This window comes from Salvelinus alpinus, chromosome 12, assembly GCF_045679555.1.
Source record: "Salvelinus alpinus chromosome 12, SLU_Salpinus.1, whole genome shotgun sequence".
In the NCBI taxonomy this organism is placed as follows: Eukaryota; Metazoa; Chordata; class Actinopteri; order Salmoniformes; family Salmonidae; genus Salvelinus; species Salvelinus alpinus.
Genome location: NC_092097.1, coordinates 29970865 through 29993726, shown reverse-complemented (window position 1 = coordinate 29993726; position 22862 = coordinate 29970865). Strand labels below are relative to the sequence as shown.

Genomic DNA, 22862 nt, shown 5'->3' with positions numbered 1-22862 from the left:
CAGGGGACCTCCCTCTGTCTCTCTCTCTGTCTCTCTCCCCCAGTCCACACAGGTATCCCAGAGGGGACAAAATACCACAGAGCTCAGTACCTCTCTGAAACTCTATGTCATCAGATCTCTAGGTTCAGGACTCAACAGTCACTTGGTCACAAATATTTTTCTATCTGGGTCGTTCCAGGAGTTAAAAGCCTGTGCCCTTTAATATGAACCAGATGGTTTTCACCATCATTGTAAAGTCTTAGTTATTTTGTTGCTTTGAAAAAGTAATTTCGTAAAATTCAAATAAAATGTTATTTGTCACATGCTTCGTTAACATCAGGTGTAGACTAACAGTGAAATTATTACTTCCCAACAATGCAGATTCTTATTTATTATGCAGATTCTTATTTATTTCATGCGATTAGTGAATAATTTATGTCTGTCCCTCATTTTAAGGTCAACCTTGTTACGTGAACTGAACACTCATTTTAATATGGTCATACTATTCCTTTTTCATTTATTTTTTCAATAGAAACATTGAAGATATAATAATCAAATCATAGTGTAAAAGCAGGTGAGCTGCTTCTACTCTTTTTGGCCATTTTCTAGTGTTTAACAATAAAAAAAATGTGAAGCTTGCATTCACTTGCCCCTCCCTCTTGCACACAACAAACTTCCATATAGTGGTGAGGAAGAGCTCTGCAGAACCTTCGTGTCCAGAAGTAATTTAGCCATTCATTGAAGCAATTGGCGCTCTGTAGAGTTGCTATTTTCTCAAGTTTTCTCATGTCAATTAACTTGTGACATTCTTGGATTACTCATTATACTAATAAAGTCAGATTTAATCAACAAATACGATAGTCAGTTTAAAACAGTTTAAGGGTACAAGACTGTGTACATATCTGGCTGTGTTGGCAAAATCTCTACATATCCCATCGAGTCAAGTGGGGAGAGGCTGCCCGTTGTCACAGTTCCAAGACCAGTCAGAAACATCCAGCTAACCCTACGCCAATGACGACAGTGGATGTTTAAACACGGTGGATGTAAAAACTGAACTTGGATCTTCGTTAAGTAGCAATGATATCCTTCGCCACCATTGTCTTACGACACAACAGATACTGTACTGTAGCTCGAACCAGTCATGACTATAGAAAAAAACGTTAATTTCCAGAGAATTTCTTAGTTACATGATTTTATAACTAACTAGCAAAGAGGTTTTGAAGTTGAGGGTGCAGTATCCATGAAGTTTGGCAATGTGGACGAAAACTAGCATAGTTCAGCTAGCCAGTTTGTTTAGCCAGGACAAACAAGTTTGGGACAGGATATAGCTGGGCGCACATGTGCACTAGGCTAGTTCAGGACAGAAATGTTCATTTTTATGCCCTAATATCAGGATCTGGCGGCAAACATTTTGATTAAACAATTCATATACTGAAACTAATACATCAGATGACAAATAATTAAGTAGAGCGAATTGATATACAATCCCGAAATCAGCTGTAACTGCCAAAAGTAAAACAAAGCTTAAAATTATGTTTGAGTGAACCTGAATCCAGAAAATGAATGACTCCTCCTCCTCACCACTCTATTCCCACTGTCGCAAAGGGATTTAAGATGAAATTGTCAAACCTGTTACCGTCAACCCTTCTACTTTAATGTGCACTTCATTGGCATTTACTGTATATACTGTATATATATTTTTACTCTTGGAATGGGAAAATATGTTTTTTCTTTACATGTGCTCTTTATGACAGAATGTTTAAATAAAAAAAACATTTTTAAAAAGCAAAACAAATGATATACCCAAAAGGCCCTCTATTGATGGAATGACCCAGCTGTTATGCTTTTTGCTATGGTAGGCTCTGCTGTACACACTCCACATACAAGCTTGTGTACAGTATACACATACTGTACGCACATAATGTTGGAGAGCATTACTTTAGTAATGCATTACTAAATCCATTGACCAATCTTCAATAAATACCGTAAAACTTATATTTATAGCATTTATCTGCTTAAATCATTGAACACAACCAGTGCTTATGGCAATGAGGATAGTATTTTTATGTCTCTTCATCTAGTATGAAGGATGTTAGAGGTAGTTTCGCACGCTAACGCTAACTAGCGTTAGCGCAATGACTGGAACTAGCATGCTCGGTGTTACCATAGACTTCCAGTCATTGCATTAACACTAGTTATCAACTTTCTTCAAACTGCACGCAGAGACATAAACTTCATTGCCAAAATCCCGAAATATCCCTTTAATGCACACAGCATTTTGCTCTATAAAATGTTGAAAAGACTACCACACTGTTGTGACCGGTATGACCAGTATAAACATAATATTAACAAATCCATCAGACTTGCAAAGACTAGGCTGCCTGTCATACACCCCCCAATTTCACGCTTCACCACCATGGAGAGCATTATTTGATGTTGTGTTGTCTTTTTGGTGGCGCCATTGCTAGGAAAATGTTTTTATGCACATGACCGTGGGAATATCAGAGCGGTGTCCATGGTAACCTCGTGAACAATTGATTTAGACCCCGTGACTATTTGAAACAGACATTTACTTGCTGAAATGTAATAAAAGGGAGAGGCGGCTATTTGAGACTGCGTTTAATTGAAGTTTTATGGTAGGTATGGTAATGTGGAAATGAAATGATCATAACACAATGAGGTTTGCTCTATGCTAATTGTCATTAAGTAGCCAATGTCAAGTGTTTTTTCAGTATAAATCCATCCCACCAATTTAAACCTGTAATTTTGCCGGGATATGATCTCCTCTGAGCCTTTGTTCTCCTCTGGAACAGATTTCTCAGTCACATGAAAAGAGATCTGCTTCTTTTATCAGAGTTTAAGACAAGCAATCAAAGGGATTTGTTATCTGTTTAGAAAAGATTCAATGAGCCAAACTCACGTCCCCTGACTTACGACTTTAAGGACACAGGAAATACACAAGTAGAAATAACAACCAAGGGATCGGTTTCATGTGTCTTCAACCTCAGTTTGTAAAGTACTGTAGATATACACTGTATGTTAGGCAGTGTGTTGAGGTTGTGTTGTTCATTTTTGGAAAAGTAGTGATGTACTGTAAAACTCAAAAACAGCAAAAACATGTGACTTTGTTTACAAAATCAAAGGCATAGGATGTCTGCTTATTATCTACACCAGAATATCAAAGTCTATGTGATTTGATAACTCACCCTGTAGTCGCTGGCCGTGACATAGAAGATGGGCTGGAAGGCCAGCCAGATGATACAGGTGGTGTACATGGTGAACCCAATGAACTTGGCCTCGTTGAAGTTCTCGGGGCACTTCCTGGTCTTAAAGGCGTAGACAGTGCAGAGGATGATGAGGATGCAGTTGTAGCTGAGGGACATGAGCATACTGGAGTCCTTGCTATTGCACTTGAGGGTGACTATGTCCCTCCTCTCGGGGTTCACTTCCTTCCTGACCCCCGGGGCCTCCACCAGGAGCCAGACCACCACCACCACCAGCTGGCAGGAGATCAGACCCCCGCAGATGGCCACCTGCGAGGCAGGGCTGATGAACCTCGGCCGCTGGGCTCCGTCCTTCACCCCGCTGAAGATGCGTGCGATGCGGTTGGTCTTGGTGAGAAGCGCAGAGTAGCACACAGCGAAGGAGGTGCCCAGGCCTAGTCGACGTAGGGTACACACAGCCATGGAGGGCTTGGAGATATAGATGAAGGTCATGCTGTAGCACATCAGAACACCCAGCAGGAGGATGTAGGACAGCTCCCGCCCGCTGGCCTTCACCACAGGGGTGTCGTTGTGCTTGAGGAAGAGGCCGATGATGAAGAGTGTACACATCATGCCCAGGCAGGAGATGGTGACAGGGCCTATAGCCCAGGCGTCCTCCCAGCGGATGTACTCCTCTGGTAGGTTGTAGCAGCCTGTCAGGTTGGCCAGGGGCCATTCGCTAAACTTGCAGTCGGCGCAGGTGAACTCATCCTTCAAGTACTGGTAAGGCTGGCAGGGGATGCAGATCCAGCAGCACACATCTCCAGGCTGCATGCTCTTCACCTCGTTCTTCCTGCAGGGGTCACTGCATTGGGAGGTGGGTGCGGCATGGCCTTCCCAGGGGATCTGGCTGGTGTTAAGGGTCAGATTCTGGGCCCAGTAGCCCACCTTACGGTAGACGTAGCGTCCGTCTTCTTTGTGGTAGTGAAAAATGTTGTAGCGGCCTAAGCTGTCTCCAAAGATATCGAACCTCACCATGTTCTCTGTGTCTGCTGGACGGAATGGAGCTGCAGGGTGAGAAAGAGAAGACCATGGTCATGTTATGATGGTTGAAAGTGAAATAAACAAATTCATGTCTATCCTTGACAATGCAATATATCATTAACCCTCTGAACTCTGACTCGTATTTTGAATTGTGTACAATGTGTACAATGAATCCAGGGTCTTGGAGTCAACATGTTTTGATTGAATGAGCTTGTATCTGCTTCATCACTTCACCTCTCTGTATTCCCCTCTGACATTCCATTCCTTTCACATGGGATTAAACAGTAGCTGATGCATCGGGGACACAGGTGCAAACCCAACATTTACATAATTGAAGCCAGAAGGTTGAGTCTGTTTTCTTTGACACAGGCTTATTGCACTCAAATGAGAACCTCAGAGAGATTTTTTTTACTATTCAGGTGCCAAGAACTATGGGTTTAGAGCAGATTCATTCAACACCATGGAATAGTACTATACAATCACTTGGTACCATGTCAAAAAGATTGAACATTTATCTTAACATCAATCCATTCATAATGTCTAACTATGGAATAATACATTCTTCATGTCTAACTATGGAATAATACATTCTTAATGTCTAACTATGGAATAATACATTCTTAATGTCTAACTATGGAATAATACATTCTTAATGTCTAACTATGGAATAATACATTCTTAATGTCTAACTATGGAATAATACATTCTTAATGTCTAACTATGGAATAATACATTCTTAATGTCTAACTATGGAATAATACATTCTTAATGTCTAACTATGGAATAATACATTCTTAATGTCTAACTATGGAATAATACATTCTTAATGTCTAACTATGGAATAATACATTCTTAATGTCTAACTATGGAATAATACATTCTTAATGTCTAACTATGGAATAATACATTCTTAATGTCTAACTATGGAATAATACATTCTTAATGTCTAACTATGGAATAATACATTCTTAATGTCTAACTATGGAATAATACATTCTTAATGTCTAACTATGGAATAATACATTCTTAATGTCTAACTATGGAATAATACATTCTTAATGTCTAACTATGGTATAATACATTCTTAATGTCTAACTATGGAATAATACATTCTTAATGTCTAACTATGGAATAATACATTCTTAATGTCTAACTATGGAATAATACATTCTTAATGTCTAACTATGGAATAATACATTCTTAATGTCTAACTATGGAATAATACATTCTTAATGTCTAACTATGGAATAATACATTCTTAATGTCTAACTATGGAATAATACATTCTTAATGTCTAACTATGGAATAATACATTCTTAATGTCTAACTATGGTATAATACATTCTTAATGTCTAACTATGGAATAATACATTCTTAATGTCTAACTATGGTATAATACATTCTTAATGTCTAACTATGGTATAATACATTCTTAATGTCTAACTATGGTATAATACATTCTTAATGTCTAACTATGGTATAATACATTCTTAATGTCTAACTATGGAATAATACATTCTTAATGTCTAACTATGGAATAATACATTCTTAATGTCTAACTATGGAATAATACATTCTTAATGTCTAACTATGGAATAATACATTCTTAATGTCTAACTATGGAATAATACATTCTTAATGTCTAACTATGGAATAATACATTCTTAATGTCTAACTATGGATTAATACATTCTTAATGTCTAACTATGGATTAATACATTCTTAATGTCTAACTATGGAATAATACATTCTTAATGTCTAACTATGGATTAATACATTCTTAATGTCTAACTATGGATTAATACATTCTTAATGTCTAACTATGGAATAATACATTCTTAATGTCTAACTATGGAATAATACATTCTTAATGTCTAACTATGGAATAATACATTCTTAATGTCTAACTATGGAATAATACATTCTTAATGTCTAACTATGGAATAATACATTCTTAATGTCTAACTATGGAATAATACATTCTTAATGTCTAACTATGGAATAATACATTCTTAATGTCTAACTATGGAATAATACATTCTTAATGTCTAACTATGGTATAATACATTCTTAATGTCTAACTATGGAATAATACATTCTTAATGTCTAACTATGGAATAATACATTCTTAATGTCTAACTATGGAATAATACATTCTTAATGTCTAACTATGGAATAATACATTCTTAATGTCTAACTATGGAATAATACATTCTTAATGTCTAACTATGGATTAATACATTCTTAATGTCTAACTATGGATTAATACATTCTTAATGTCTAACTATGGATTAATACATTCTTAATGTCTAACTATGGAATAATACATTCTTAATGTCTAACTATGGAATAATACATTCTTAATGTCTAACTATGGAATAATACATTCTTAATGTCTAACTATGGAATAATACATTCTTAATGTCTAACTATGGAATAATACATTCTTAATGTCTAACTATGGAATAATACATTCTTAATGTCTAACTATGGTATAATACATTCTTAATGTCTAACTATGGAATAATACATTCTTAATGTCTAACTATGGAATAATACATTCTTAATGTCTAACTATGGAATAATACATTCTTAATGTCTAACTATGGAATAATACATTCTTAATGTCTAACTATGGAATAATACATTCTTAATGTCTAACTATGGAATAATACATTCTTAATGTCTAACTATGGTATAATACATTCTTAATGTCTAACTATGGAATAATACATTCTTAATGTCTAACTATGGTATAATACATTCTTAATGTCTAACTATGGAATAATACATTCTTAATGTCTAACTATGGAATAATACATTCTTAATGTCTAACTATGGAATAATACATTCTTAATGTCTAACTATGGAATAATACATTCTTAATGTCTAACTATGGAATAATACATTCTTAATGTCTAACTATGGAATAATACATTCTTAATGTCTAACTATGGAATAATACATTCTTAATGTCTAACTATGGAATAATACATTCTTAATGTCTAACTATGGAATAATACATTCTTAATGTCTAACTATGGAATAATACATTCTTAATGTCTAACTATGGTATAATACATTCTTAATGTCTAACTATGGTATAACAATTTGCAAGACATGGATAGAAATACCAATGCATTCATAGCTAGAAAGTAAACAGAGCAAAATGACAGAATTGCACCTGGACCGTTGAGATGTTTAGAGATTTTTAGAACCATTCTCAGCTGAATAGCCCCATTATTCTCCATAGAGAATCATCTAGTCTCTTTTGAACTAGAGGAAATGGGGCTTTGTAATGGATGAAGGATAATTTGTGACCCTGCTGTACTGCCATTTCCCCAAAGATTTCCATACACTTCAGGCGATTCTAGTCTTGTAATTCAATCTGATGTCTTCTGACAGCAAGCTCCCCTGGGGATCCATCTACAATCCATGGACGGCTGACATGGACTTTGACCCACCCCCCCATCACTCATGCATGGAAATATTGCCACCTTGTACTGCATCCCTACCTTAAGACTTGGAGACACAACTACTCAGTCAACGGTTTAGTAGTTAGAGCATTCGGCTTGGTGGGGTTGTTGTTATCTGTGTTGTACAGATGTGTTGCTGCTATAGGGGTTTACATAAATGATCTGTTACACTGACTATCTCTGGTCACCACCTGACTGAAAGTGTCGTTCCCTGATGAGGGTGTTTATGTGATTCCTATATGTAATATTCAGGCTGTAGGCCAAGTCACTCTCCACACACTCCAGGCAGATGAGATGCATGACAAAATGAGCCTCAGCGTGTGAGGATGGAAATTGATGTTTCCTCTTTGCAAATTGAATCTTTACAAGCTCTTATCTTCAGCAGCAATATAAAAACAACTATAATTAGTCCTGGACTGTTCCCACGTACTGTAGGATGGTAGGAATTGATACAATGGATCTAAATGTATGTAATCAAATTTGTAAGCAAGTAGGGCACTCATGGGTAGATTATGATTGCAGTATATCACGCAGTGTAGTTCATTTTCAACATTATGTTTCGAGAGGCTAATAAGAGACAAACATATATAGATGAAAGAGACTTTAGTCATCAACCAAAAATCAAATACAAAGAAATACAGTTGAATATGGTCTATTTGTTCTCTGGCAATAATCTCATGGAAAATCACTTCTTAGGATATAGTCATTTCTGAGGATATAGAAAATCAAATTTCTCTGTATACATCTAACAGGGTTTCTGCCACTGCAGAAATATGTATTCAATGATTATGTATTCCTCCTGGTTGTTTGAATTTACATATCAACAAGGTGTTATGCCACTGGTCATGCTTGCAGATAGGGGAAAATTGCGGACGTCAATTCTTCCCAGTCCAATAATCCCATCCAAGTGGTAGGTCACGTTCTGAAATAGTGCATTATATTTACAATGTGTCAGAGGTCACTTTGTACATTTCCTATACAGTACCAGTCAAAAGTTTGGACATACCTACTCATTCAAGGGTTTTTCTTTATTTTTACTATTTTCTTCATTGTAGAATAATAGTGAAGACATCACAACTATGAAATAACACATATGGAATCATTTAGTTACCAAAAAAGTGTTAAACAAATCAAAATATATTTATATTTGAGATTCTTCAATGTAGCCACCCTTTGCATTCCAGGTAAAGCTGGTTGAGTGAATGTCAAGAGTGTGCAAATCTGTCATCAAGGCAAAGGGTATTTCATTTGTTTAACACTCATGAGAGAAATTAGTAAGCTAGCTAGCTAAATTGCCATAAATGTTTAATGCTTTTTGACCTGTCCCCAAATTAATATAATTTGTTCTGTTATAGTTTGTTTTGATATTTCAACCTGTGTGTCCTGATCGTGTCTGGTGTGGAGGTACAAAATCAACATGCGTGCGATGGCACATGCAGGCGCACTCGCGCGTCCGGTTTGGTCAACATGTTAACGATCACATCTGTTACATAATGTATAGTCATGTAGCCATACTCATCAATCTTCAAACTCACCGTCAAACTTGGTCTTCAGGATATACTCCCTGTAGAACCTCTTGCCATTGCCTGGCTTCAGAGCATCACAGATCTTGGTGGTGGAGTTGGGGCACAGCGACTGCCTCATGTTGTGCAGGGCATGGGCCATGGCATAGACAGCGTTCACCACAAACATGATCTTGGACTCCTGCTCAAACAGGCCGTCCCGCAGAGAGTGCTTCCCACAGCCCAGGTCATGGAGGCTACATTGGAATCTATTCTCCCAGAACTCCCTGAACCAGGGGTTACGTGTGTTGTTGTAGGGATTCAGGCCAGTGAAGTACTCAGCAAACTGGGGGATGGGGTAGGAGGCCAGCTCGATGGTGAAGGCCCCGTCCGCCACAGCCTCGCTGCCCCTCACCACAATCTCCTGCGCCCCCCAGCCATCGCTGGCCACCCAGGTGAAGGACGCGTTCAATCGGTTGGCAGCCACCAGCAGCTCCCGGGCATCCTCGCTGCGTGTGAAGAGAATGACCACCTTGGCATTGGACTTCTGCCGCAGCGAATGGATCACCTGGTCATAGCTGTAGCGGTTCATCGACCGGCTGACCTTGGCTGAGGTGGCGATACAGATCTGGCGGGCGCGGGCCTCCTGCTGGAAGGCGTCGATGCCCGTCTCGCCGTAGTCGCCCTCAGATGCCACGGTTGACACATAGGTCCAGTTGAAGAAGCGCAGGATCTCTGCCATGGCCTTGGCCTGATAGAAGTCAGGGGGTACCGTGCGGGCAAAGTAGTCATAGCGGCTCTTGTCGCTGAGCTTGGCGCTGGTGGAGGCGTAGCTGATCTGAGGGATCTGGAAGAGACGAAGGAGGTTGGCCACCTGGAGAGAAAGAGAGAGAGGTACTATGAGAGCATGATCAAGATTTAAACAATACTGTAGGGGCTTTATTCGATCCGTATTGCGGAAGTTCAGCGTTACTGCTTGATTTAAATTTAAAAGCAATGGTCCCAGGTTAGCGAAGACTGCATTCAAGGTGACCACTGCATATTTCGTCTCAATCGGAAATTACCTTTACATTTCATGCAATCTGTAACGCTTCAGAGATCCAGATGGAATAGTGCCAAGTCTTTACAGTACCTAGACATTATACCCTAGTAATAGTACTGGTAAAGTATAGTACTTATAACTGTTATACATGTAAAACAATTCACTGAATGAATTATTGGGAGTTCTGATATTTTATTAAATCAAAACATATATTGCTTGTGGGTCATTTCTTTATAACTCAAGTGGTGAAAGGAGCCACATCAGATACAGAATATAGTAATCTCACTAACAGTTTGGCCTAAACGGACAATCAGTCTCACTCCAATCTGCAGCCTCTCATCGCCCTCTGAGGTCCCAGCAGTGTGTTTCACAACTCTCCTTTCTGCTGATTGTCTGACAACATCCTGGGCTTGCCACGGGCTCCAGGGATGCCCACATAGACTACAACCCAGATCTGTCATATCTGATCTACCACACTGTCGACAACGTCCACCAATAAAACCATGCAATATCTGATGATTCATTGGCTTGCAAGGAAAACATTTTAAGGCTAATTTCCCCCAAATTCAACATATTTTGCCATGGGGCATAGAGAAAATGGTGCAGTTTCAAAGTAAGTTTGCTGCAATTCTACACAATTTGCCACAGGGGTGGAGAATATATTTTTAAAACTAATTTCATACAATCCTACACATTTTGCCATAGGGGGGATAGAAATGTTTGCAGTTTTTAAAATGATGTGTGAGTGAGAGTGACTAACAGAATGAATATGGACCTCCTAGTCGGTAATTCGACCATGATTACTACAAGTTTAGATAGCTGGCTAGACTAATTTACCCATCTAAAATGTTTTTGCTGACATGGGCTAATTGAGTTTCTAACCAGGTTTCTATGAAACAAATGTTGCGTAAAGTAGATCAGACGGTTGAATAACAGATGAGCCAAAGGCAGCGATTGCCTCACTGAGATATTTATTAAAACTAATGAGATAATATTATACATTACATTGTCGACCCACCAGGTTTTCTGATAAAACATTTTAACAAAAAATTACGACATAAGACTGTAAAAACACCAGTAAATCAGCTCCAAGTGACTTTAAATTGTAAAATCTGTTCCGAAGCATTCCCACAAATAATAGAGACATACAGTGCATTCGGAAAGTATTCAGACCCCTTGACTTCTTCAACATTTTGTTACGTTACTAAAATGGATAAAATAGTTTTTTGTCCTCATCAATCTACACACAATCTCCCATAATGACATCAAAAACAGGTTTTCAGATTTAAAAAAAAAAATACACTGGAAATAACACATTTACATAAGTATTCAGACCCTTTACTCAGTACTTTCTTGAAGCACCTTTGGCAGCGATTACAGCCTCGAGTCTTCTTGGGTATTATGCTACAAGCACACCTGTATTTGGGGAGTTTCTCCCATTCTTCTCTGCAGATCCTCAGGTTGGATGGGGACTGTTGCTGCGCAGCTATTTTCAGGTCTCTCTAGAGATGTTTGATCGGTTTCAAGTCCGGGCTCTGGCTGGGCCACTCAAGGACATTCAGACACTTCTCCCGAAGCCACTCCTGCGGTGTCTTGGCTGTGTGCTTAGGGTCGCTGTCCTGTTGGAAGGTGTACATTCGCTCCAGTCTGAGGTCCTGAGCGCTCTGTAGCAGGTTTTCATCAAGGATCTCTCTGTACTTTGCTCCGTTCATCTTTCCCTCAATCCTGACTAGTCTCCCAGTCCATGACGCTGAAAAACATCACCACAGCATGTGCTGCCAACACCATGCTTCACCGTAGGGATGGTGCCAGGTTTCCTCCAGACGTGATGCTTGGCATTCAGGCCAAATAATTCAATCTTGGTTCCATCAGACCAAAGAATCTTGTTTGTCATGGTCTGATAGTCTTTAGGTGTCTTTTGGCAAACTCCAAGTGCGCTGTCATGTGCCTTTTACTGAGGAGTGGCCTTCTGGAAGGTTCTCCCATCTCCACAGAGGAACTCTGGAGCTCTGTCAGAGTGACCATCAGGTTCTTGGTCACCTCCCTGACCAAGGCCCTTTTCCCCCGATTGCTCAGTTTGGCCAGGCGGCCAGCTCTCGGAAAAGTCTTTGTGGTTGCAAACTTCTTACATTTAAGAATGATGGTTCTTGGGGACCTTCAAAGCTGCAGAAATGTTTTGGTATCCTTCCCCAGAGCTGTGCCACGACACAATCCTGTCTCGGAGCTCTACGGTCAATTCCTTCGACCTCATGGCTTGGTTTTTGCTCTGACATGCACTGTCAACTGTGGGACCTTTTATAGACAGGTGTGTGCCTTTCCAAATCATGTCCAATCAATTGAATTTACCACAGGTGGACTCCAATCAAGTGGTAGAAAATCTCAAGAATGATCAATGATAACAGGATGCACCCGAACTCAATTTTGACTCTCACAGCAAAATGTCTGAATACGTATGTAAATAAGGTATTAATTTTTTTTTATTCTATACATTTGACAACATTTCTAAAAACCTGTTTTCATTTTGTCATTATAGTGTATTGTGTGTAGATTGATGAGGAAAAATATGAATTTAATCAATTTTAGAATAAGGCTGAAACAAAATGTGGAAAAAGTCAAGGGGTCTGAATACTTTCTGAAGGGTCCCTTCCTGTTACCATTGATTGATAGTATACAAATGTACCATTTTAGAAAAATTGTATATCTGTTTGGGCTTCTTGTGGTCAATTTGCAGTCTAGAAAAGATTTATTATTATGTTCCAGCCCCCTGACCATCCATTCAAGAGAAAATCGGCCCGCGACTGAATCTAGTTGATGATCTATGGCTAGACTCTAGACTCTAAACCTCAGAATGTCATATATGGTGACTTATATTGTCATAGTATGTCACAGGACATATTGCAACACTTTTACAGTAATATGTAACTAAAATCACCTGTTCTTTGTACAAGAGGTGGCAGTCAAACCATATTCAAAATTGTTATGTTTTATGCATGTTGCCATAGAAACTGTTAAAAGACACAGATGAGAAGTCCTCTGTCTGTGTGCTGAATGGTTAATATTTGAAAAGTATGCTACCCTGGAGGCTTCCTGCCTGGCTCACTAGAGATTCCCTGACTAGGAACTCTAGTTACTATTGCCATGAAACATTCTCCAAAAACCTCTTCTTCCCTAACCCACCTCGACAGGCTTTTAAAACACATGTACAGACAGCTGGCAGCAGCCTGTTCTCTCTCTCCTAGGAGAATGGGAGGACACACTTAAGTGGTAACTAAAAGTACAACTTCTAACTTTCATTTAAAAAAATAACTTCTTAGATTAGCACTACCAACAACCTTAAGTTTGCTCAATTGTCGTACAACACTGATTTTAAATGGGATTTATGCAGCCCTTACATAATTGACAAGGCATATAAATGCAGTCCAGGAATGGCAATAAACAATGCCTTAGCACTGCGACTCACTTGACAGATTTCACTTTTTCAAAAAGACTATAATCATAAGAGAGAGAAATAAAATAAAATTGGGACAGAATATGCAGAGCCTCGGCTGATGGTGTAGGCATAGGACATGCGTAGCAGACCCATTAAAGTGTCACAAGCTAAGTCCACACATGGACACACTACTGAGCTTACTGTGACTTGGAATGGAAAAACTTAAGATCAGCATCAACAGAAAATGGTGTACATTTATACAAGTATACTCTGCAACTAAATATGCATTTGTCAAAATTATTAGATCATTTCCAATCAAGATTTCGTTTTTCTTTCATCAAGCTTCTGAAGTCTCTTCCCCGTGCATCTTTTCCCTGTTTTTATAAAATCCATACACAGTCCCAGAGGAGGAGATAAAGTGTAACCCAAAGGCCATGTCAAGGATTCAGTGGTGTTCTGGGCATTGATTAAAACCATTTATCTGACTTATCATTATCAGACTTCCTCACCACTCATATACAGTGGGGAGAACAAGTATTTGATACACTGCCGATTTTGCAGGTTTTCCTACTTACAAAGCATGTAGAGGTCTGTAATTTTTATCATAGGTACACTTCAACTATGAGAGACGGAATCTAAAACAAAAATCCAGAAAATCACATTGTATGATTTTTAAGTAATTAATTTGCATTTTATTGCATGACATAAGTATTTGATACATCAGAAAAGCAGAACTTAATATTTGGTACAGAAACCTTTGTTTGCAATTACAGAGATCATACGTTTCCTGTAGTTCTTGACTAGGTTTGCACACACTGCAGCAGGGATTTTGGCCCACTCCTCCCTACAGATCTTCTCCAGATCCTTCAGGTTTCGGGGCTGTCGCTGGGCAATACGGACTTTCAGCTCCCTCCAAAGATTTTCTATTGGGTTCAGGTCTGGAGACTGGCTAGGCCACTCCAGGACCTTGAGATGCTTCTTACGGAGCCATTCCTTAGTTGCCATGGCTGTGTGTTTCGTGTCGTTGTCATGCTGGAAGACCCAGCCACGACCCATCTTCAATGCTCTTACTGAGGGAAGGAGGTTGTTGGCCAAGATCTCGCGATACATGGCCCCATCCATCCTCCCCTCAATACGGTGCAGTCGTCCTGTCCCCTTTGCAGAAAAGCATCCCCAAAGAATGATGTTTCCACCTCCATGCTTCACGGTTGGGATGGTGTTCTTGGGGTTGTACTCATACTTCTTCTTCCTCCAAACACGGCGAGTGGAGTTAGACCAAAAAGCTCTATTTTTGTCTCATCAGACCACATGACCTTCTCCCATTCCTCCTCTGGATCATCCAGATGGTCATTGGCAAACTTCAGACAGGCCTGGACATGCACTGGCTTAAGCAGGGGGACCTTGCGTGCGCTGCAGGATTTTAATCCATGACGGCGTAGTGTGTTACTAATGGTTTTCTTTGAGACTGTGGTCCCAGCTCTCTTCAGGTCATTGACCAGGTCCTGCCGTGTAGTTCTGGGCTGATCCCTCACCTTCCTCATGATCATTGATGCCCCACGAGGTGAAATCTTGCATGGAGCCCCAGACCGAGGGTGATTGACCGTCATCTTGAACTTCTTCCATTTTCTAATAATTGCGCCAACAGTTGTTTCCTTCTCACCAAGCTGCTTGCCTATTGTCCTGTAGCCCATCCCAGCCTTGTGCAGGTCTACAATTTTATCCCTGATGTCCTTACACAGCTCTCTGGTCTTGGCCTTTGTGGAGAGGTTGGAATCTGTTTGATTGAGTGTGTGGACAGGTGTCTTTTATACAGGTAACGAGTTCAAACAGGTGCAGTTAATACAGGTAATGAGTGGAGAACAGGAGGGCTTCTTAAAGAAAAACTAACAGGTCTGTGAGAGCCGGAATTCTTACTGGTTGGTAGGTGATCAAATACTTATGTCATGCAATAAAATGCAAATTAATTATTTTAAAATCATACAATGTGATTTTATGGATTTTTGTTTTAGATTCCGTCTCTCACAGTTGAAGTGTACCTATGATAAAAATTACAGACCTCTACATGCTTTGTAAGTAGGAAAACCTGCAAAATCGGCAGTGTATCAAATACTTGTTCTCCCCACTGTATGTGAATGCTGTCAGGCCCATTTGAGTGATACCTATAACAGATTGTGGCCAGTGCTTTGGGGAATGACATGATTCACCCATCCCTCACATCTCCAGCATTTTGATTAATTTGCTCAGAGGCAACTCTAAACTTTTGGGCAAATGACTGATCTGTCAGTCTAGTAGACATAGACAATTACACTTCAATACAGAATACTCCTATGTATTGGGCAAGAAATATCTTTCACACGGTTTACATGCCTTGACTCACCTCTGTATAACACACATAGGTATTATTGATTAACTTCTAATCCAGTTCTATATTCACTTTGTACTGCAGCCTAGCTGACTTAAACATGTTAGACATGCAGCTCATACTATTCCCGACACGCCGAGTCTCCTCCTCAGTGAGAGAGCTCTGTATTTAATTACGAAAATTAGGAAGCAGGCAGAGAGAGGATTTGCATTGGAAGAGTCTGCTATAGAGAGGAGTACCTGGAAAGTGGTTCACTCCAGAGCAATGGTAATACACAGCCTGAGTGTGGAAAGAGGGATAGATAGCAGGCTTTTCAAGTCTCATGTATTCTGAACACAGAAAGAAACCCAGCACCGTGGAAGAACAGAGTGCCTAAAGGTAAGAAGACAAAAACACAGCCGAGCACCATGTCCACGGCTCAGTATCAAAACACAGCAACGTGAGTAAAAGTACAGGAGCAGAGAGTGTTGCAAAACTCTTTATTACATTAATACTAGACATCTCTGGAGTGGTCATTTACACTTGGTGCGTTTGGGAAATGTCCCCAGTGCAATATTAGAGGGAAGAGTACATTTTTTAAAAAGCAAATGTATAAAATAAAAAAATAAAAAAACTGAAATACCTTATTTACATAAGTATTCAGACCCTTTGCTATGATAATCAAAATTGAGCTCAGGTGCATCCTGTTTCCATTGATCATCATTGAGATGTTTCTACAACTTGATTCCACCTGTGGTAACATGATTTGGAAAGGCACACACCTGTCTATATAAGGCCCCACAGTTGACAGTGCATTTCAGAGCAAAAACTAAGCCATGAGGTCGAAGGAATTGTCCGTAGAGCTCCGAGACAGGATTGTGTCGAAGCACAGATCTGGGGAATGGTACCAAAACTTTTCTGCAGCTTTGAAGGTCTCCAAGAACACAGTGGCCACCAGCATTCTTAAATGGAAGAAGTATGGAACCAACAAAACTCTTCCTAGAGTTGGCCGCCCTGCCAAACTGAGCAATCAGGGGAGAAGGGCCTTGGTCAGGGAGGTGATCAAGAACCCAATGGTCACTCTGATAGAGCTCCCAAGTTCCTCTGTGCAGATGGGCAAACCTTCCAGAAGGACAACCATCTCTGCAGCACTCCACCAATCAGGCCTTTATGGTAGAGTGGCCAGACAGAAGCCACTCCTCAGTAAAATGTACATGACAACCCGCTTGAAGTTTGCCAAAGGGCACCTAAAGACTCTCAGACCATGAGAAACAAGATTCTCTGGTTTGATGAAACCAAGATTGAACTCTTTGGCTTGAATTCCAAGCGTCACATCTGGAGGAAACATGGCACCATCCCTACAGTGAAGCATGGTGGCAGCATCATGCTGCGGGGATGTTTTTCAGCGTCAGGGACTGGGAGACTAGTCTTAGCAAAGTACAGAGAGATCCTTGAACCTGCTCTAGAGCGCTCAGGACCTCAGACTGGGGCAAAGGTTCACCTTCCAACAGGACAACGACTGTAAGCACTCAGCCAAGACAATGCAGGAGTGGCTTCGGGACAAGTCTCTGAATGTCCTTGAGTGGCCCAGCCAGAGCCTGGACTTGAACCCGATCGAACATCTATAAAGAGACCTGAAAATAGCTGTGCAGCAACGCTCCCCATCCAAACTGACAGAGCTTGAGAGGATCTGCAGAGAAGAATGGGAGAAACTCCCCAAATACAGGTGTGCCAAGCGTGTAGCGTCATACCCAAGAAGGCAATAATCGCTGTAAACGCTGCCAAAGGTGATTCAACAAAGTACCGAGTAAAGCGTCTGAATACTTAAATTAGCACTTTCTTTTTTTTTGCTTTGTCATTATGGGGTACTGTGTGTAGGAAAAAAACTATTTAATACATTTGAGAATAAGGCTGTAACTTAACAATATGTAGAAAAAGTCAAGGGGTCTGAATACTTTCCGAAGGCATTGTATTTGATGACACCGTGTGAAGTATCTTATCTATTCCTTTTGATCAATTCCATTGATTAATACTGCATGAAAATCATTTTCAAACTGCATTTGTACAAGATGAGCAAAAATGATCAACAGCAGCAGCCAGTGTTTTTACAGGCTCATAAATATTCCTGTAGGAAGCAGCAGCCTGTGTTGACGGTGTTACTATCACCAGACAATCTCCCCCGTGTGATTCATGGCCTATGTGCACCTCATTGGTCTGGATATTTGCTAGACATGTGCTGGTTCTGTTAAAGAATAAAGGACATCCAGCGGCTGAGTGAACAGAGAGAGGGAAGAGATAAGGGAGATTGTGAGATAAAGAGGGAGTGGGAAGAGAGAGGGAGGGAGAGAGAGGAAGGGAAAGAGAGGCCAGAGAGAGAAGAGGAGGGAGAGAGAGAGAGAGAGACTGTCCAAGCTCACACTGGCACAACCTCATGGAGATGTGGCGTACCAGAGTTTCACAACCAAATCAAGGCCCGTCTGGACCGCACTAAATCTGAACCAAACATAGACGTCTATGATTGGTTCAGATTTGGTCTGGACCAGACCAAAAACCAATGTCCGTGGATGTGGAAATCAAGGCCAGTCCGGACTGCACCAAAAATAAACGTTCAAAAGGCTTCAGTCTGTGCTTACTGTGGTGCCTACAGTGAATGCCCATCTATGTAGCAAGCCTAATGTTTGTAAAATACACTGTTTGTAAAACACAAAAAAAGAGAATAAAAAGAGACTTCTAAAAGACGTTGTCTCGTGCTTACTGGGGTGTAGCCTAACATGTCAGCCCACAATGGAATTCTATGAATGCCCATCCATGTGGTAGGCCCACCACTTGTAAAACAGGCTGTTGCATTGGCTTTATTAGTCCTGATTCCTGTGACTAATCATTTTGGCTATTTAAGCACTGAAAAGCAGCTATCCAACTTCATCAGGAGTTATCGCGAGCCTATTTACAATGTGTTTACATAGCAGGAAATGCTCAGCTTGTCAAAAACTGACGCATACAAACTTGAAAAAAGTGATCATGACAATGGGGTGAAACTCCTGGACAACAGTTGAGATTGTCCATTCCATATTGTCCATTTTCCTTTGACCTGTCCTCTTTTTAGGATATGACGTTTGTTATCATGGCAGTGCATTTTTTATTTGATTAGGTGCCCTTTAGGTTAGGCTATTTGATCTGAGAAACCTGCATTATGTAAAAAGTCTCCTTCTGATTACATTGTCATACATTTTGTCTCCATTCTGTAGGCTACAGAAAAAGCCACATACGCTTTCTACCATATCCTATATCTGCTACATGACTTATGTTAGATTTTTTTTTTTTACAAAACGTTGGTGGAGCGCTGCAGAGACGCATCTGTCCAACAGAGAGGTGCGCCGTGAATGGACAAGCAAAAATATTATGCGCCCCTGCCTTTGACAAAGTGGGCACTGCTTATCACATGGTGGCATCAGCAATCACCTAAAAAGCCCATATGCCACTGGTTGAGAGAAATTGTCATTATTTTGGGGGAAATTATGTGAGGTTTAATGTGTTATTGTTGGAGGTGCATCTTGGTCAGTTTACCTCAGAAAATGACACCCTCGTCAATCTGACACCATAGGCAGCCGCCTAATGCTGCCTAATGAGATAACAAGGTTGACGAAATCAGGGCAAGCGTTGCTTTCTAGAGAGACATCAGGGATTGTAACATACTCTGTTTCACGGAAACATGGCTCTCTTGGGATATGCTGTCGGAGTCGGTACAGCCACCTGCATTCTTTGTCGTGCCGACAGGAATAAACATCTCTCCGGGAAGAAGAAGGGCGGGGGTGTATGTTTCATGATTAACAACTCATGGTGTAATTGTAACAGCATACAGGAACTCCAAGTCCTTTTGTTCACCTGACCTAGAATTCCTCACAATCAAATTCCGACCGTATTATCTCCCAAGAAAATTCTCTTTGGTTATTGTCACAGCCGTGTATATCCCCCCTCAAGCAGATACCACAACGGCCCTCAAGGAACTTCGGTGAGTGAGTTTATAAGGAAGTGTATAGGAGATGTTGTACCCACTGTGACTATTAAAATCTACCCTAACTATAAACCGTGGATAGATGGCGGCAATCGCACAAAACTGAAAGCGCGAACAACTGCATTTAACCATGGAAAGGTGACTGGGAATTTGGCCGAATACAAACAGTGTAGTTATTCCATCCGCAAGGCAATCAAACAAGCAAAAGGTTAGTATAGTGACAAAGTGGAGTCGCAATTAAACAGCTCAGACACGAGACATATGTGGCAGGGTCTACAGACAATCACGGACTAAAAAAGGAAAACAAGCCACGTCACGGATACTGACGTCTTGCTTCCAGACAAACTAAACACCTTCTTTGCCCACTTTTTAGGATAATACAGTGCCACCGACGCAGCCCGCTACCAAGGACTGTGGGCTCTCCTTCTCCATGCCTGACGTGAGTAAGACATTTAAACGTGTTAACCATCGCAAGACTACCGGGCCAGACGGCATCCCCAGCCACGTCCTCAGAGCATGCGCAGACCAGCTGGCTGGAGTGTTTACGGATATATTCAATCTCTCCCTATCCCAGTCTGCTATCCCCACATGCTTCAAGATGGCCACCATTGTTCCTGTACCCAATAATGTAAAGGTAACTGAACTAAATGACTATCCCCCATAGCACTCACTTTTGTCATCATGAAGTGCTTTGAGAGACTTGTTAAGGATCATATCACCTTCACCTTACCTCACCCTGGACTCACTTCAATTTGCTTCCCGCCCCAATAGGTCTACAAACGATGAAATTGCCATCACACTGCACACTGCCCTATCCCATCTGGACAAGAGGAATACCTACAGTGGGGCAAAAAAGTATTTAGTCAGCCACCAATTGTGCAAGTTCTCCCACTTAAAAAGATGAGAGAGGCCTGTAATTTTCATCATAGGTACACTTCAACTATGACAGACAAAATGAGAAAAAAAATCCAGAAAATCACATTGTAGGATTTTTAATGAATTTATTTGCAAATTATGGTGGAAAATAAGTATTTGGTCACCTACAAACAAGCAAGATTTCTGGCTCTCACAGACCTGTAACTTCTTCTTTAAGAGGCTCCTCTGTCCTCCACTCGTTACCTGTATTAATGGCACCTGTTTGAACTTGTTATCAGTATAAAAGACACGTGTCCACAACCTCAAACAGTCACACTCCAAACTCCACTATGGCCAAGACCAAAGAGCTGTCAAAGGACACCAGAAACAAAATTGTAGACCTGCACCAGGCTGGGAAGACTGAATCTGCAATAGGTAAGCAGCTTGGTTTGAAGAAATCAACTGTGGGAGCAATTATTAGGAAATGGAAGACATACAAGACCACTGATAATCTCCCTCGATCTGGGGCTCCATGCAAGATCTCACCCCGTGGGGTCAAAATGATCACAAGAACGGTGAGCAAAAATCCCAGAACCACACGGGGGGACCTAGTGAATGACCTGCAGAGAGCTGGGACCAAAGTAACAAAGCCTACCATCAGTAACACACTACGCCGCTAGGGACTCAAATCCTGCAGTGCCAGACGTGTCCCCCTGCTTAAGCCAGTACATGTCCAGGCCCGTCTGAAGTTTGCTAGAGAGCATTTGGATGATCCAGAAGAAGATTGGGAGAATGTCATATGGTCAGATGAAACCAAAATATACCTTTTTGGGAAAAACTCAACTCGTCGTGTTTGGAGGACAAAGAATGCTGAGTTGCATCCAAAGAACACCATACCTACTGTGAAGCATGGGGGTGGAAACATCATGCTTTGGGGCTGTTTTTCTGCAAAGGGACCAGGACGACTGATCCGTGTAAAGGAAAGAATGAATGGGGCCATGTATCGTGAGATTTTGAGTGAAAACCTCCTTCCATCAGCAAGGGCATTGAAGATGAAACGTGGCTGGGTCTTTCAGCATGACAATGATCCCAAACACACTGCCCGGGCAACGAAGGAGTGGCTTCGTAAGAAGCATTTCAAGGTCCTGGAGTGGCCTAGCCAGTCTCCAGATCTCAACCCCATAGAAATTCTTTGGAGGGAGTTGAAAGTCCGTGTTGCCCAGCAACAGCCCCAAAACATCACTGCTCGAGAGGAGATCTGCATGGAGGAATGGGCCAAAATACCAGCAACAGTGTGTGAAAACCTTGTGAAGACTTACAGAAAATGTTTGACCTCTGTCATTGCCAACAAAGGGAATATAACAAAGTATTGAGATAAACTTTTGTGATTTACCAAATACTTATTTTCCACCATAATTTGCAAATAAATTCATAAAAAATCCTACAATGTGATTTTCTGGATTTTTTTTTCTTCTCATTTTGTCTGTCATAGTTTAAGTGTACCTATGATGAACATTACAGGCCTCTCATCTTTTTAAGTGGGAGAACTTGCACAATTGGTGGCTGACTAAATACTTTTTTGCCCCACTGTATGTAAGAATGCTGTTCATTGACTATAGCTCAGCATTTAACACCATAGTACCCTCGAAGCTCATCATTAATCTTGAGGCCCTGGGTCTCAACCCCGCCCTGTGCGTGCATTTGGGTCCTGGACTTCCTGACGGGCCAGCCCCAGGTGGTGAAGGTAGGAAACAACATGTCCACTTTGCTGATCGTCAACACTGGGGCCCCACAAGGATGTGTGCTCAGCCTCCTCCTGTACTCCCTGTTCACCCATGACTGCGTGGCCATGCACGTCTCCAACTCAATCATCAAGTTTGCAGACGACACAACAGTAGTAGGCTTGATTTCCAACGATGACGAGACAGCCTACAGGGAAAGAGGTGAGGGCACTCGGAGTGTGGTGTCAGGAAAACAA

General features: G+C 40.8%; 1 protein-coding gene across 1 annotated transcript in view; it reads right to left on the bottom strand.

The window, feature by feature from the left end:
* Positions 1 to 22862, bottom strand: part of LOC139535852 (metabotropic glutamate receptor 2-like) — a 95196-nt gene that overhangs the window by 19527 nt on the left and 52807 nt on the right. The window contains exons 3-4 of the mRNA XM_071335691.1: positions 9238 to 10078; positions 3186 to 4249 (exon numbers count right to left, since the gene is read on the bottom strand). Coding sequence (XP_071191792.1) covers positions 3186 to 4249; positions 9238 to 10078 — 1905 coding nt within the window. The remainder of the gene's footprint in view (positions 1 to 3185; positions 4250 to 9237; positions 10079 to 22862) is intronic.